This window comes from Sesamum indicum, linkage group LG1, assembly GCF_026168435.1.
Source record: "Sesamum indicum cultivar Baizhima isolate 11 linkage group LG1, ASM2616843v1, whole genome shotgun sequence".
NCBI lineage: Eukaryota > Viridiplantae > Streptophyta > Magnoliopsida > Lamiales > Pedaliaceae > Sesamum > Sesamum indicum.
In genome coordinates, this window is record NC_142657.1 from 15,120,489 (window position 1) to 15,135,116 (window position 14,628).

At 32.0% G+C, this 14,628-nt stretch overlaps 1 protein-coding gene across 2 annotated transcripts; it reads right to left on the minus strand.

Moving 5' to 3' along the window:
* Positions 1–378: 378 nt before the first annotated feature.
* On the minus strand, positions 379–8,166 carry LOC105162377 (transcription factor BIM1). 2 transcript variants are annotated; one of them, XM_011080386.3, is made up of 12 exons: positions 7,833–8,166; positions 7,354–7,648; positions 7,130–7,204; positions 4,546–4,914; positions 3,388–3,499; positions 3,128–3,258; positions 2,932–3,040; positions 2,187–2,256; positions 2,009–2,104; positions 1,159–1,601; positions 877–1,006; positions 379–744 (listed from the first exon to the last, which is right to left on the minus strand). In XM_011080386.3, exons 2-12 carry the CDS (start codon positions 7,388–7,390, stop codon positions 652–654), a joined length of 1,665 nt encoding a protein of 554 aa, XP_011078688.1. In that variant the 5' UTR covers positions 7,391–7,648; positions 7,833–8,166; the 3' UTR covers positions 379–651. The 2 variants fall into 2 exon arrangements, with proteins under 2 accessions (XP_011078688.1, XP_011078682.1); XM_011080380.3 differs by having other exon boundaries at positions 3,388–3,502; positions 7,833–8,160.
* Between the last annotated feature and the right edge of the window lie 6,462 nt (positions 8,167–14,628).

Sequence of the window (14,628 nt, forward strand, 5' to 3'; positions counted from 1 at the left end):
TTAGGGCAGTTGACGTGGCAACCAAGTAATACCAAGGAAAAAAATCTAAAGAACACATAGACGAGTCTCTACCAGACAACTCCGAAAAAAAGACATCCCCTGTCGCGCTAGAAGACGAAAGATCTAGGAAGGGTAGTTAGCCCTCATAATTGTCTCCTTGAGAAGGTGAGAGACTATCCAAAAAGAGAATCATACTTCCTAAAGAGATGAGCCCTCAACCCTTACAATCTAAATTCCTAGGCTTTAAGCAAACATAAAAGAAACCATTTGGAGAAGCCCGCAAATGACATCCATGCATGTTCTCTATTGTAAATCACTAACATCATATGAAAAATGTTAGAAATATTCAAACTTTGAAACCAAAAGCAGGCTTCTCAATGTCAGAACGGAAGTCTATATTGTTAATTAATAATAACACCAATACAGAGAACATATAATGAGGATACTTTTTGCTTGAGAACTCTGTGCATCCCAAGACTCAGGAGACAAAACATATAGAAACAAAAATACATGTACACTGGTTCCTGATTTCGCTCTCCCTGTCAAGCCAAGGGCATTGATGAACCTTTAGAAGGAAAAGGGAACCCAAAAAATGAACAAATAACACTACAAAAGAATATTACTGTACTGTGACACTAGCATTATCAGGCTTCAGCTGGTTCTCAGTCGCTTTAAAGCGTGGCTGAACTCCTCCCCCGCACTAGCAGCTCCAGAACGTGGCATGGAAGCCGGAGCGTGATCATCCTGCAAATTGCGCTAATGTTAAGGTTTGATCATGTCACACCACATGGTGGGACCTCAAAGTTGTAGACTCAGAGAGATTTGAGGTTACTGGAAAATGATTAAAGAAAAGAAAGGAAGGACGTTGTCAAGGACCTTGGCTGCAGATGTTTTAGAATGTGGGATGTTAGTTGCTCTCTTTCCGAGATCAATTTGTACTGAGATGCAGGCCTGTGATAGGTCCACTCCAGAGCTCTGCAGTGCTTGTGTAAGAGTATTCAACAACCTGTTCAAGACCAAAACGTCAGTGGTGTTGAGTGAAATTGTTTTCTCTGAACGAGAGGTTATCAGTTTGGTTACTTTTAGAAGTGTAATGTAAGATTAGTTAGCCAAGGAACATGTACCGAACAAAATGAGAAGTTAGTATCAAGAGCTCACCCCTGGGAATAGACGCTTGAGATGTTGATTGTGCCACTTTCAATAGTCGGTTCCCCGTCTTTCATTTTATTACCGTCATCTGTACATGCGTTCTGCTGACTTTGAGACGGAGGCCATGTTATTCTGTTATCTGTATCAGATGCCTGCTTCGGTGAAACTGGGGAAGCCGCAATGCTTGTTCCACCAAAACTGAATATGTTTGGCGGAATTGGCTGATGGACTGGAGCTGCTTTAGATGTTAATTCAGGCTGCTGACTCCTTTCTTTGAATGTCGTAGCAGTTGCTATATCAGAATCAACTAAGTTTTGTCCATTGATTGGGAGACTAGAGGACACACCAGCTTTGTTCTCGTCAAACTTTGTCGCAAAGACTGATGCTTGAGCAGGCTCGGCATTAGCTCCTCGAGTGTGATCTATGAAACCATCAGCTATATGACAGCTCCTCTGTTGCCAACAAGCATAGAAGTCAGTGTTAATCAAGGTATTCTGGTCTGCAAACACTATGAATTGGAAGGAATATTGTTTCTTAAAGCTACAAGATAATGGACGGGTTTTGATAGCAGAAAACTATTCACTTGATAAAATATTGGCCAGCACCTACATACACTTAAAGTCCCACATTTGCTACGACATAAATGATTCTGCTGAATCTAAAATTTCTCAGGCATAGGATTTCTTATTAATAATGTTTTAGCGAATTGCCCTTTACTAAATATAGCTGTCTAGTACCAGAATATGACAAAAGAGTCCTAGGAGTTATATTCATAACCAGAGCCATAAATATGTGGCTTATCAGCCAGTTAACCTATAAAGCATTTTCAAAATAAATATCAATGTGAATATGAATTTACCCATTGCATCATCTTGGACGGATCATGGTTCCAGGCATTGTATGAATTCTCATATCTGCTTACTTTGTCTTGTAAAAACTGGATGTAATCAATAACCTGAAGAGATATATTAATAATTCAGGAATCATCTCGTTTTGAGGTAAGATAGGATGTTGCCAATTCTCACATATCCATTTACCTCTAACAAGAATGATGCCTTGTCTCTCTTCTGGTCACTGTTAGGAATGATCTCTCTCAGCTTCTGAAATCTGCAAACAGAATATAGTTTTAGAAAGTATATATGTGTGGGTACACAGACACACGTATTTGAATGCTCACCATCTGTTTCTAATGTGCATATTTTGTGTATTTCTATGTGCAACTACAATTGACTACTTAAGAGATCTCGTTTCATAATTTTACCAGATTAGCATTAAAAATTTGAGAAAAACATCCTTATACCCCAAGACCACACCAAAGAAAAATAGGAATAGCATATATTGCCACTTGCTAGTAGCACTGGTATAAAGATCTTGCAGAAGAAGAAATTTCGGGAAATAAAGATTCATTCAAAAGATGTTTTACAAAGTAAAAGGGCAGAAAATTTGGTGCCATGATTAAATGAAAAAAAGGGGATTCCGTGGATCTACCTATAATGGCAAGTTGGCTTCAAGCAAAATTTTCCATTTCATTCCATGCGAAATCTAAAGAACATGCATTGAACACATAAGCCAATACAGGGAAAGAAAGGCATTTTTATTTCAAAACAGAACACTGAAGCACGTATGCCAACCAACTTTATCAGAGCTGGAGTAATATTTAACAGAGATTTGACAGAAGTTTCTGATAAATAGACAGGTTGTGAACTTTCATATCATGATGGTGGTAAACTTTGTAGGGGACTAAAGGAAAATGATATGAATGTCTGATTATGTTAAACATGCCTGTCATTAATTTTGCTCCTCCTACGTTGCTCTGTTGCTGAGTGTTTTGAACGTGGTGTGTTAGGCCTCTGATCTATCGTCTTTGCTTCAACTTTCACAGACAAATTACCTGTCAAAAATTTCTATCTAATCATTAGAAAGTTTGAACACAGGTGATAGGAAGAACACAAATTATATCTACAGAAGAAAAAGAGACCCTTTGCGAAAGGTGACGGTTCTTTCTTGATGACAAACTCGTCTTCTTCTTCATCATCGTCCTCTTCTTTGTCATTCTTTGCTGACGTTATCATGTCCATGAAACTTTGGTTCTTCTGAGATGAAGACGGCCTGATAAATCAGAACAGAGTTCCATGAAAATGTGAAACGTTGCGGACTGCAGAACTAGAGGGAAATAGATACAAAATGCTGATGCCTAAAGAACAGAGAAAGCATATTGGAGTAGAAAAGGTCACTGACTGAGAGGATGAGAAAGAGCTGAAGGTTGCAGTGTTGTGCTTGTTGTTTGAAGATGATTGTGAAGGCTTTTCCAGCATTGACATCCATTGCGCTCCCACCATATTCACGCCAGCTTCTGCCCAATAAAATTCAAATATTTCTGATTGGTGAAGTTCAATATTTGTAGTTTGATTATTAGTATGATAATGGCCAAGTGAACAGAGAAAAGAAGGAATAGTCTCCATGACATTCTCCACGGATCAATATGTATATGCAACCTATTTGAGCTAGCAGTTGAAGGACTTAGTCACGTAGTACTGGGGAAAAATTCTCACTTCTGTTCCACAGTTAAAAGTGTTCAGCAGACATCAAAGAATAAGGATGATACATCTGTCTTTATACATCACATCTTTATACTACAAATTGGAAAAATGAAACAATCAACTCAGTGCAGAAGGAGGCTATCCTCCCCCACTACATCTATTATATCTGGACATTTTGTTCCAAGTTTAAGATCGTTGGAAGGTTGACTCTAACCATGTTAACTTTGCGTAGCTTTTAACTTCCATAAATTTTACTATCTACAAGGCACCTAGTTATTATTATTGATGGAAGACATATATTATAATTGTGCAATTTCTGTTCTAGTAACAAAACATGCGCACTCCAATGTTTATTTTTGTATTTTTACACTTTATTTGTGTGCTTTTTTGTTTTTCAACTTTCTATATATATACACTTATATATATAATATAAAAGAGACATGATTTTACAATAAACAATGATTTTTGTCTCCTAAAAATACAACATTAAACATAAAATATTTATATATATACATATTTATATAAAAAAAAGAAAATATAAAAGAGATATGATTTGACAATGAACAGTAATTTTTGTCTCCCAAATCCCAAATCAAACTTACAACACCCATTCTAAAATATTTTAAATTACCTCAAAGCACAAATCCAAACATATAATCTATTTTCAACACACACCTACTTATCTCTATTTTTCTCTATCTATCTTCAAAACACAAAACAAAATACTCAAAACACAAATCCAAACATAAGGTATGTGTTTTATGTCTGATCTTGATTTCATTTTCCCACAAATTTGACCTCTCTTTATGATCGCTATGAAAGATAACATCTCGTAAAGAAATGAAAGAACTTTTACCTCGTAGAACATGTCTTTCCGCAACAATATTCTCCTTCCCTGTCTTTCCCTTTTTAATGGCAGATTCATCCCACAGCGTGAAACCCCCGCCTGAATATGAACTGCAGTTTGAGTTTTCATCATTCCTGGTCGTGCTACTTGTCTGTGCAGTAAATAAGTTCCCTTCTGGCTTTTGAGCTCTTTGGTTGAAATAAGAAATGCTGTATGTCCCAATGCCACCAGGGAGAATATGCTCCACTGAGGTAGGGGGACATGGCACTGGTGGCTTTTCGACAGCAGCCATTCCTCTGTTTTCATCTTTGGTTGTCGTCGAATTCTTCCCAATTCGTTCCAGTGGTTGCAAAAAGTCGTGTGTTTTCAGGTAGCCACCTGCCAATTAAACAAAAAGAAATCAACTGAACAGATTCAGGTGCTGCCATTTTCCAGCATTTAATTGACTTATAGTTTAATCAGTTATTATGTAAAATGGTTTACAAGTAAATAGTTAGACAACATACTCCTTACGGAGCTTTAGATGAAAGCCAGGATATATAAGTTCTGTGTAATTCTATACTATTTTTCTTCAGAATATTGGTTGAAAGTTAGTATTACATCATTATAATCAAAAGACTAGCTGTGGGATAAAAAATCCATTTTAGCAAGATTGAATGTTAGTTTGAGACGTTCAATAAATATAAATAAATTTGGGACAGAGGAGTAGTATTTCAGTCTAAAAACTACAATGTACTGATGCTGCATGACATCATTTGGTGTGAGACGCCTAATGTGCCTTTTAAGTGTCAGCTTGCCAGCTTCTGGAATGAATAATGGCATAATCTATGGAACTCGTTGGGACAATCATTACTTTATTTTCCATAACTAAGTTCAACATTTTTGGGCAGAAGTAATGAATTGTTGGAAGGTTGCTAAAACCTCTTTCTTTAAACTTCCAATAAATTTCAAAAACTAAGAGAAGGTATTTGGCAACTTAAATGTTATCAATTATGATAAAAGCACTAGCGGAGGGTGAAGAAAGGTGGTCCTCCTTCCCTCACTAAATGCTGTTCCTAAATGCTGATAACATAAATAATCAAATTCCCATCTTTGATTGATGCATTCTCCACCTTTCTCACCCAACCAACCAGCAGAAAGAAAAAGAACAAAAGTAAATGCTTTTCCCAAGTATCACTGTATGAGAAAAGAAGAAAGAAAAGTGCAAGTATTAACAAGGTATCTCAGATGTTGAAAAAATTCTTTTATTTTTTGAAAAGAAAACCGAAAGCATATGAAAAGCTTTAAAATTTTAACCTCAATCCACTTAGTTTAACGGTTCTGTTCTTTTAGGAAACAAAATATTTCCTCAACCCCTCAAAAAATTATCATAAACAATTATAAGATTTTATTAGTTGTTTTAGTCAAATACTTTGTTTCTTTTTTTCATTACATCAATTCAACTAATACATCTCGCCGAAGTTAAATCAAACACTCGATAAATATCCTCATATCCGATATAATTAGAACTCATTATCTCAATCTTGCCCACAAAATCTCAATCTTAACCTTAATAACTAGACTAAGATATCATTAGTTAGTCAAATACTTTCTTAATCACCATTTTTTATGCAATATTATACTTTGAACACTTTCTATCTTAAAAATTACTCTTCTTTTTTAACTAAATTTTACTACCCGTTTTATAGTTTTAGCTGTTCTTTCATGTGAAAAAATCATTTAAAATTGTCCACCCTTAAAATAAACTCTCTTTTATTTACACAAGACGAAAGACAATCTGAAGTAAGAAATTAGATCCCTGAGAGATGTCGAAAATGCCCATGAAATGACCCACCTGCTAAGTTCTAACCTCCCCCTTTATGGATTTGGCAATGTCAGCCTATCCAAGCGATGGCCCACACTCAAAGACAAAGCCCAGATCTAACATACGCCGATGGGGTCACGGGTACATTAACTGCGCCACTCGTGGGTTGCCCTCTCGGATATTTCCTCTTCCCCACCCACAATCATGCAAAAATTACCAAACCCCACAACATCCCAAATCCCGCAAAATTTTACCTGGGAATCTGAAAAGTTTATTTTCTTCTCTTATCTTTGTTTTCCCTTTTTCCCTGTTCAATTTCAAGAAGTACAATTTTAAATTTTAATCTTGTTCAATCGGCCGAATCAAAATATGATTCATCTTTTAAACCTTTTCTTACTCGCCCAATTAAATAGAGAAAAAAAATTGTATTTGTTCTTATTTTATGAGGGTCGTGGGTTAAAATTAGATTCAAAGATGGGTCTGAAAGAATAGTATAAAGAAACGGGAAGAAGAAATATTTGAGCTCCCATCTCCAGAAAAAAGAAAAAGAAAGAAATAAAAGGAAATGAAATAAGTTTTCCATCGAAATCCTGATAATTCTGAAGCAACCAATGTCACATACCTTCAACAACCAGTTGCAAGTAAAAAGATAAAAAGAAACGCATCAAAATCATACTTACAGCTCCTGAATTCCAGCAGCTGGAAAAAAAATACTAAAACATGCAAATAGGGAAGAGAAAAAAAAGGAAGATATCCGCCTGCATGAATGGAAATTCCTGAAATATTTACCTTGTGAAGGTGTTGGATCTTGCTGGGCAGGTGGCGATGAGTATAGTGAGAGAAAATCATGGGTTGCCTTTCTACCTGTTGGTAACAAATTGAGTCAAATAAAAGATTCATACATCTAACAATATGAAATCTTCTTCTTTTATATCTATTTCAGATGAAGAAAACTATGTATGTATGTATATATATATATATATATATATATATATGGGTTATTCATGGTTTACCTTCGGTTCCAAGAGGCCTGGATTGAGGCAATTCCATGTATATCTCCAAGCTTGATATCTCTATTTGCAGATTTACAAACCTGAAAACTGGACTGGACTAGTAATCTTTGAGAACTGGAAATGGATAATTACAAGTCCAAATCAGATCCGCCTCCAACCTTAAGATCGGAGGCGCATTAGGACGGAATCTTCACCAACACGTCCGCAAAAATTTCTTTGTGAATATTTCAAATAAACTTCAGTTCAACACGAAACCAACTCCACTGCCTTCATCTTACAGCTTCCTTCTCCAAATCTGCAGGTCGAAATTCAACTGAATTAGGCACAATTCAACTCCAAAAACTAGAATAAAACGTTGAAATTCAGAACACAATTCTCGAACTCCAAACCAGAAGAGAGACAACGAAGATCCATAAACGGAAAAGTTGGAGCTAAAATACACACACACACACTATACATATATATGTGTGTGTACATACACTGAATCTGAATTAAGACGAATAATGCATAATTCAGCTCCGGATTCTTCAGAAACCCAGAAAGCGTGAGATGAAAGTGATCCAAACAGTGACTTTCGCAGAATTGATGGTAGGCCCAGTCGAATCACCACAATTTCCACCCAGAAATGAAAGGCGCAGCTGAATAATGAAAACACAAAAAAGAAAATACAGAGTTTGGGGGGAGAATTAGACAGAGATGATGAAGAGGAGTGTTTCTCTCACTAAAAACTTTTTTTTCCTTTCGGAATTGGAGAAATCTTCTCCTTTTCCTATATATAATATACAGAGGTATAGAGACAGATATATAAGCACAGCGGGTATGGAGGTGGGGTGGGGGTGGGGGGCGCGTTGTTCTTCGTTTTCGTTTTTCCGAATAACCATCGTTGGTTGGTTCATTTTGTGGGTCGTTTGTTTCCGTTAGTGGAAACGTCGTTTGTTAACGGCGTTCTGGGGGGCAGCTCACTGTACGGGCAATTGAAACTTGAATGATTATTATATTTATTAAAATATTTAAAATGGGGATTTTTGGTGATCCCGATTAATACTCTTTATTTACTAAACCCTAAATCTGGTGCAACTCCCACCTCATTTAATGCTTCCACAAATATATCATTTTAAATACCCATAAAATAACTCAATTTCATGGGATCCTCTTCACCATCTCAAATTTCATTTCTAATTATTTTATCCCATCCCTTTTTCTATAATCATTTTCATACTTTAATTTTATTCAAATTCTAATTTTTTAACTACAATCCTATTTTTTATTTAATTATCTATTCTGCTTATCAAAGTTTCTTTTTTATTTCTTTAATTAACCTCAAGAAGCTCTGAGAGTTTTGAAATTTAGTTATCAAATTTGCATTTGTATAATCAATTATAAAATTATAAACTCTAATCACATTTTTTAAGATTAGTTATTTTAGAATCAGTTTTCTCATAATTAATTATGCAGTCGTAAAGTCAAATTGGCCCTTTTATGTAAATGGGATTTTTTGTTCTACGTATTAGTGTTTTAGAGTATGTGTTGGTTGGAGCGAAATGTGTTAGTATAAGAAAAGTGCAAGTAAAACGTATACAAGATTGTTAGGTGTTTTTGGTTAGGGAGGACGATATGGAGGGGAAATAAAATTAGATATATATAAAACCCATCTAGAATTTAATTTTGTTTTCATCCAAAATTGGGAGGAAAAGTGAAAGTATAATGTAAAAAAGATAATATATATGTAAATATATATTATTTTTATTTACTCTGTTACTCATATATATATAATTTTCCTCCAATTCTTTTCTCTTTCCCGTTGGTAATACCGTACATAATCGCCAGAGAAAATATAACAAAATTACTGAAAAACTACTGCATCGAAGTCTACGATGAATATTTTTATTAATAAAAGATGTTCTTGTTCTTGCTTGATAAATATTTTTATTAATAAGGATCTTAAAGTTTTGATATACGAAAATTATATTAGTACAATATTAATATGTTTACTTTTTAATACAAAATGAAGAAAATTATTATTTAGTAAAATTATAAAAAATAATTTTTTTATTTTCAATCTATTTTCCTTGTACCAAACAAGTGGAAGTATTTAAAATTTACTCCCCTTCCAATCATACTAAACAACTTAAAGGAAAATTATTATTCTTTATGTCCTCTTCCCCCTTTCACTTTCCTTCCCCTTTTCACTCTTATTCTCGTCTCGTTTGAACCAAACAAACTACGATGGCTCGGGCCTCGACGCATCCTTTATGAGTTGGCTAAGTCTTTCTAAGTAAAACAAGCTTTGTAGAGGCGATTTCTATCTAACTTGGTCTACTATCGATGAGGCGGTAAGTTTGAAAACATGATTTGCGAAGCTTGAACAAGTGCATCTCTGGGCTATCTATAGAAAGCAGATTTTTCTCGCAATATGGTAAAAATGGCATGATGAGAACAAATGGTAGGAATATGAAACTTGTTTGACTATGAGTCTAAATTTGTGTTTCAAACGCAACGCAAATACAAATTTTTGTGATGTTTGAGACCTTTTTTAGTAACCACCTTTGAAATTAAATTATACTGAAATCACGTTTTAATAAAAGCTATAATTAAAAAATTTTAATTCAATCAAAATAATATTTTTATCTAATTATCCAGTATAACCATTAAATATTTTTTTAGTCCCGTCTTTAACCTCAAGAATAAGGTTAATTCTAACATTCAACTACAGTTAATATTTGTAGAATTAATTATGAAATTAAAAATCGAAAACACCATACTAACTTTTCTACAATCAATTATTTCAAAGTTAATTATGGGACCGTAAGATCAAATTGGGCCTCAATGAACATCCCACGCTATTTACGCACGCATATAAAGTATACCATATATAGATTACTAATTCTCACAAAAAATAATTCTGGCAAAACTCACATCAATATTTTTTAATTTGAGGCATTTTCTCCTAAAAAATATGAAATAAATTAACGTATAATAAATATTATGATATCAGTCTAAACACAAACACTGATGGAAATTTCAAAACACAGTATTAAAAGTTTGTATATTTATTAAAATTCTTACGAAAGGATATGTGTATGAGTATTTTGAGTTACAATTCAAATCAACATACTATTGTGAAATTAATTTAGATTATATTATTGATTTTAACTATATAAACCTAATGTATTATTTAACTTTTTCTTCAAAAATCACGTAAGTAGGCTCAAACGTACTGATTCCATTGGAAGAGGTGCATGCCCATAGGTTGCGAAGTAGGTAGGTGAAATGCGGGGAATGGCAGTAGCACATAATGCACCACAAGTGTCCCTCTTCTATTTACAGACGACACTCTTATTTTTTGCCAAGCGAATATTAAAGTTATGAGATCTATTTGAACTGTCTTGAGAGCTTATGCTCTTATATCGAAACTCCCAAAACTAAAATTAATTATAAAAACACTCTCTATTCTTATATGGACACATTTTTAAGGATAAAAACTTACATCAATCTTGAAAGAAAGAAGGAGATGGTGTGAAGGTGAATGGAAAGGTGTGTGTGCACGTGGGAGCGGACAACATGAGATGAGAGTGAGAGGGAGCCAGCACGGAATACGAGGCCGAGAACTCTGCAGCAACTGCGAAATGTGTAGGGGTTGGATGGGGGACGGACGTCACGTGACCAAAAGGACTGTTACTAGGCTGACTTGACAACAGTTAACTCGTTGACCTTCTACCCTTTAAAAACCAAAAAAAGGAAAGAAAGCATTATTATTATCATTAATAATGACCTAAAAACCCCATGATTAGGGCACAGATCCCAATTCCTATTACATAATTGTTATCCTCTTCTATCCTAATTCCTAGCTCATGTAAAATTTTGTTCCATTCACTCCTTTTGTCGGTGACTCACCACCACCACTTCGTGCATTCAAGCAACATTTGTTCCGCCCGTCAATTATAACGAGTTTTCTTAAAATTTATTGTAATTGTAATTTTTTATTATTATTAAAAAAAGTATAAATATTTTTATAAAATTTATGATCATTTAAAAAATTATATATGTCGTTGTAACAACATATTATATGAGGCATTTGTTAGACGATCGTTATTTTTAATAGATATTTGTATTTTCAAATAAGGAGAGACCATTTCTAATTATGACAAATCTCAATAGAACCCATTATAATTTATCTTTGATATTTTTTGTATTGAGCTTATGCATGATTGTCATATATTCTTCATCTATATCTATACTAATATAAAAAGAAAAAAAATTTCACATTCACAAACGACACTTAATGACACCGCTCCACTAATTTTTTGTGAAATAAAAAATGCTCTTCATTATAAAATAACTAACTTATTCAATTTTTTAAAATTTACATTGATTGATAAATTATTATTCTCTTTATTTCTTTCTTTTTTATTAATGTAATGTATTGATTTATATATTTATCTAAATTTATAATATGTTTTAAAGCGTGAAAAATTACTTATTATATGCACATAAAAACGACATACCACAAAAGCCAATTGATATGAAAAGAAAAGGAATTTTTCACTGACAAATAGTTGTTTGTTTGTAACCCCACTACAGCGACTTCTTTGTTATGTTAAGTTAGTTTTCTCTTTTCTTCTTTTCTTTTTTAATGTGATATATTGATTTATATATTTTATTCTTATTTAAGATATATTAAATTATGAAATATTACTTAATTATATGCAGGTAGAAATAACATGTCATGATAATTAATTTTTTTAAAAAATATTTAATATTTTAAATATAAAAAACTTTCACTATAACTCTCATATCAATTTATTCATTTTTAATTTAATTTATATATTTTAGATATTTAAAGAAATATTAATATATTTACTTATGCACTGTATAACATCGCTAATGATTTTAAATCAATAAAAAAATTAAACTATTAATTCCATTCAAATAAAATAATATATTGATATTAAGATCACTAATAATGTAAAATATAATTTTATACAAAATTGAAAGCATGCATTTTTTCAAAAAAATTGAAAGCATGCATTTTTTCAAAAAAATTGAAAATTAAGAATAAAAACAAAATCAAATATTATGCAGGCAATGATGAAAAACACTGCTTCCCTCGCTTAGTTTCCATCCGAATTTATTCAATTATACGAAATTTTGCATTATTATTATTATTAGGGAAAAGTATTATTTTAGTCCGCTAAGTATATCTAATTTTAATTTTAGTTCGATAACTATGTTCATTTTTTATTAGATCCAGTAACTTACGGAATTGCTTACTTTTAGTCCTCTGGCAGATTTTCGGACAATTTTACTCCTATGCAACTTTTGAAAGACAGTTTTACTCCATATACACTCATAGGGGTAAAATTGTTCGAAAATCTGCCAAAGGACTAAACATAAGCAATTTTTTAAGTTACTGGATCTAAACAAAAATGGACATAGTTATCGAACTAAAATTAAAATTAGATATACTTAGCGGACTAAAATAATATTTTTCTCTTATTATTATTGTAAATAGTGTATAAGTATATTATTGAACTACCATCAATGATATCTAATAGATGAGTTGGCATTATTAGATTAAACTTGAGGATTTTTTGTGGAAAATTCTAACTTAAAAATAAAATTTTACTTTGAGATATCTTTAAAAGAAATAAAAATCTTTTAAAATTTCTTGAAATAAAATTTTATGTTGAACAATCTGTATTGTATTAAAAAAATCAATCTATCTGACTTTTTCATTTAAAAAATATTCATTAATGATGTCTGCGTTACTCTTGAATGGGATTATCTTTATCTCTTATTTATTAGTCATCGTGGTACGTCATACTTACATATATATAATTTTTTATATTTTAAAATATATTATAAAAAATAAAAAATATAAATCAGCTCATCATATTTATTTCACAATAAATAAAAACTATAATTTAGAGGGTGTTAGTGAATACAATAAAAAAATTAACATCGTGGAGTCACAAAACACTCTGTTTGAGTAAAAAAAAAAAAATTTTTACGTTTAGTATAGATGATTATTCGGTTCATCTTTTTGAGCTATATTTGTTTATTACAAAATTTTATAATTTTTGAAACTAAATATTCTGTAATTTGCAAAGATTTATCTTTTGGTTTGTTCATTCAATTTTAAAATTAAATTTCTCTTTGGGACTTACATAGTAAACATTTCAGAAAATAATTTCAAGAATTTTTCATATTTTTTTTTAGAATGTGTAAATTTAAGATAGAAGAAATAATTCATCTCTCTCTCTCTCTCTCTTTTTCTTTCTTTTGCTTTTTGTTTTTATTTTGGTAGAGAGAGAGAGAGAGGCAGAGTATGTATGTATGTTGGAAATAAAGGGAGAAAAGTCACGTGCTGCACCCGCTTTTCTCTGTACCCTTTCTGCTGCACCGGGAAACGCGGGGCCTCCCTCACCCACGTGCTCTCTCTCTCAGCACAAATAAGGAGGTCACAATATTGGGTTTTACGAATAAATTAGATATCTTAGATTTAAATTTTTTAATACGTGAATATTTATAATAATTTTATGTGATTTTTTTATAATTATTTTGTTATTCTTATTTATATTAATATTGAAGTGATGTGGTGCTCAATTTATCAAAATTTGAATATAATTAATAAGTATTATTTTAAAAAAATATTATAATTTCTAAAAAAAATTCTTATCAAAATTAAAATGAGTTGAACTCAATCGATTCGAGTATAATTAAAATTTTCATGAAATTCATAAATATATTTCTAGCATTTCTTTTTTTTTTCCAAAATTATGAGATTCAATAAATTAAAATTTTGATACCGCCTTATAAGAGCAAAGAATGAAACTACGGGCAAACTTCTTTTATACTACGTTTGGAATGAATAATTTGAATTTGCAAATTTTTTTTAAATAATTCTATATTAAATAAATTTATATTTTATTATAACACCATAAAATACAATTCAAAAAAGGAGTGCAGGATTCTAAAATTATGTGTGAGATAAAATTATTCAAACAAGTTCAAATGATTTATCGCCATAGACTTTGAAACATTTGACTTCAAACTCATTCAATTCAAACACAAACTCAACACAAAATCAGAACAGACAACCAAAAAAAAAAAAACTATATAAGAACCCAAAAAATTTTATAAAAAACATATATATAATTTTTAATTTAAGTCTTATTACATCTGTTGCATTGAACATATATACATTATTATTTTAAAGAAATGTATAAATAATATAATTGCTGGGTGTATATATATTAAATAGAAACGGAAAAT

Bases quoted from the DNA above. Each gene is read 5' to 3' on its own strand.
- LOC105162377 (XM_011080380.3), bottom strand. From the start codon at position 7,390: ATGGAATTGCCTCAATCCAGGCCTCTTGGAACCGAAG. The intron at 7,205-7,353 runs GTAAACCATGAA...TGTTACCAACAG, and splicing joins CAGGCCTCTTGGAACCGAAG to GTAGAAAGGCAACCCATGAT. The intron at 1,007-1,158 runs GTGAGCTCTTGA...GGTCTTGAACAG, and splicing joins TCAAGCGTCTATTCCCAGGG to GTTGTTGAATACTCTTACAC.